The sequence below is a fragment of the Rhinoderma darwinii genome, chromosome 8 (genome assembly GCF_050947455.1).
Source record: "Rhinoderma darwinii isolate aRhiDar2 chromosome 8, aRhiDar2.hap1, whole genome shotgun sequence".
Lineage (NCBI taxonomy): Eukaryota > Metazoa > Chordata > Amphibia > Anura > Rhinodermatidae > Rhinoderma > Rhinoderma darwinii.
The window spans coordinates 67,550,485-67,553,592 of NC_134694.1; the positions used below are offsets into that span (position 1 = coordinate 67,550,485).

Below are 3,108 nucleotides of genomic sequence, written 5' to 3' on the forward strand. Positions count from 1 at the left end.
TATAGCAGTCCACCAAAAGAGAGATTACGTGGAAATATTCTATTTCTAGACTGAGTTTTATTAAGAGGTTTCTAAAAGTAGAATATCAAATACAGGAGTAATATATTCTATTTTGATCACATGAGATTATTCGAATTTGCTGAGTGTGTAATCTATATCTTATTCTATAAATCTTACATGACGTAAAAAGGGCAATCACTTGTTTTGCTAAATGTCATAAGATATCTTGTATTTGCTTCCTGAATTGCCATGGAATTTCCAGGACTCGGCTCTTGCCACACTGAAGTCATAATGCTGCGGTGATACATTCAGAATGAAACAAGGAAATTCTGTTATGTTAATTCATGTGTTGAATGATTAGAAAGAACTACTCAGGGCTATAATATTTACCATGTCATCCAGGAAACATAAACGTAAAAAAGACAAATAACCTGATCCCAAAAATAGCTGCATGGGTTGGTCCCCTGTCAGATGAAGTATATAAGCCAGTGTGACAGGCAGATCGTTATATCCACAGTGCTCTTCCATTCTTGGTATTGCTGAAACCATCCTAGTAACTACACTATGAAGATTGACAGTAATAAGATGAAGGATTTCTATGATACCAACGGCTTCCTGACAGCAATCGAAGTACTAGATGAGAAGGAATTACACCAAGCTCAGAAGGAGCATGAAAAGCTGGAAGAAAAGTTTGGTAAGTTTACAAATTATTGAGAGATGTGGAGATTTTATTGTACCATGGACCATGATTAGATTATTTTTTTAAAAGGAGAAATTATTCTAGCTGTAGAAAATATCTATGTATAAATTGCTGAAGAAGCGATCATTCTGATTTGCACATATTTTATTTTTCAGGTAAAGAGTACGCTCAGTATGATCTGCACAACATCCACATGCAAAATGAGTGGGTGATGAACGTGGCCGTCCACCCCAATCTTCTGAAAGCAATCACAGCTGTCTTGGGCCCCAACATCATTCTTCTGGACTCCAGATTTATTTGTAAATATCCCCCCTCTGAGGTTCCACACAAAAACAACACTGCCCCCTATGTTGCCTGGCATCAAGATATCAAGTACGTATGAAAGCTGGTAGACATTTAGGGCAACTAGATAATGTACTTGCTGTCTAAGTGTGTAACCAAAATCTGACTTGGTCACATCTTCTACAGATACTGGGGATTTGAGGGAGGTCCAGTGGCTTCAGTGTGGCTGGCATTTGATGATGTAGATGCAGACAATGGAGTCCTACAAATCATTCCAGGTATTACCTCTTTTATATCTGTATTAATGAATTTATAGTATCAAATCAATTTCTAAATATGAATTTGCATTGGGACTTCCATTCATTGTGTGTGATGTGTAATACCCCAGGGAGCCATAAACAAGGTATTCTGGAGCACAGAATTGCAGAGGTCGCCGGAAACATGCTGACAGCAAACCAGGAGATTCCAAAGCACTTGGTGAATGTAGAAGATTTGGTTGAATGTCCACTCAAAGCTGGTGAAATGTCTGTAAGTATAACATAATGTCAATGAGACATTACACAGATTTGTTGGTTAAATTAAATAATACGGTCTTATTGCCATAAATGACCAGTAGGATCACCTATCATAAGGACATTTATTTTGTGTCGATAGATATACAATACAAGCAGTATATTTGCTTGGGGACTTGCCTGGATTCTAATAAGTTTACTGAAATAGTAAGCATTGCCGATATATGGATTATGCACTTGGCATGTAGGAATTATGACAAAACCACACTTTGAAGTGTCAGTAAATGTAAATATAGTGTCAGTAAATATCTAGCAAGTGTATATGTAAGTATAAGTGCAATTTTACAGGAGATCAGCACTATATGTGCACTAGACCTGTGCCTTCTCCATAATGCACACTGATCTCTATGAAAATATCGCAAGTCCAGAACAGAATGTGTAAATGTACAAATATTTAAGAAATATATAATATTCAGCAAAAGTTGACACATTTATGATGAGTTTCTATGTAAAGAGACAAGTGTGATGTGTGTCTTGAACAATGTTATTTGCTTATCTATACCTACAGGTGCACGATGGTCTGACTGTTCATGCCAGTCAACCCAACATGTCTGACAGGAGAAGATGTGGATTTGTCATCCGTTATGTTCCTACAACAGCTTATCCTGTTAAGGTAAGCAAACAAAGCTTTGCTCAGGAGATGGCGTAATGGCCGTATTGCTTTACACCCATCTACAGACATAATGTAATGCTTTGTCTAAGGATCATAAGAAGATAGTGTTGCCATGTAGCCTGAGCTGCATTCATTTTAATAAGAATAGGTCGTTGTCTCACCTAATAGGAGAAATAAATAGATTTCATGTTTGATCAATATGTAAAATGGCTGGACTGGCCACTTAAAAAGTGCCCACACATCCATGTAATTTAGAGATGGCATCTTCCAAGAAATGTGCAATAACTGACTCTCCAAGGACTCTACAAAGGACCAGGGGACATTCATTGCATGTGGAAGAAAGACGTTTCAGACATCAATATAGGAAAGGGTTCTTTACAGTTACAGTAGTCAAACTATGGAATGCCCTTCCCAAAGAGGTAGTGATGGCAGATACTATGTCAGCATTTAAAAAAACAAAAAACAAAGGCTAGATGATTATTTACTGACGAATGACATTGAGGGTTATATCTACTCTAGCAATGAATGACGTGTAATTTATTGAGAAGGGTTGAACTTGATAAATCTGTGTCTTTTTTCAACCTATGTAACTATGTAATACAGTCTACAGATAACATGGATTCAGAATATCATCATAATCTGTAGGTTACCCCCGAAGTAACTACTGCAACTTATATTCAATACAAGGATGGTGATCCTAATAACATTGCTGTGCAGAATGAATGACTTACTCCACTGAAATTATTGTCATATTTCTATTACAGGACCCAGAACGTCCTCGGAGTTTTCCTGCAACTGTATTGGTGGCCGGAACAGATGAATATAAACACTTCCAAGACAACGCTCCTCACTTCTTTACCAAGACATTTTAATTTCTTGCTAAGTAAGAGTTCTATGTGCTGTGTCTTACATATAAGTACTATGTAAAGGATTGTATGGTA

At 37.0% G+C, this 3,108-nt stretch overlaps 1 protein-coding gene across 1 annotated transcript; it reads left to right on the forward strand.

The window, feature by feature from the left end:
* The first annotated feature begins 390 nt into the window (after positions 1–390).
* On the forward strand, positions 391–3,090 carry LOC142658703 (L-threonyl-[L-threonyl-carrier protein] 4-chlorinase-like). Its single transcript, XM_075834307.1, has 6 exons — positions 391–694; positions 856–1,072; positions 1,169–1,260; positions 1,371–1,510; positions 2,063–2,167; positions 2,932–3,090. The coding sequence occupies exons 1-6, from the start codon at positions 565–567 to the stop codon at positions 3,037–3,039; spliced, it is 792 nt and encodes a 263-aa protein (XP_075690422.1). The 5' UTR covers positions 391–564; the 3' UTR covers positions 3,040–3,090.
* The last annotated feature ends 18 nt before the right edge of the window (positions 3,091–3,108 follow it).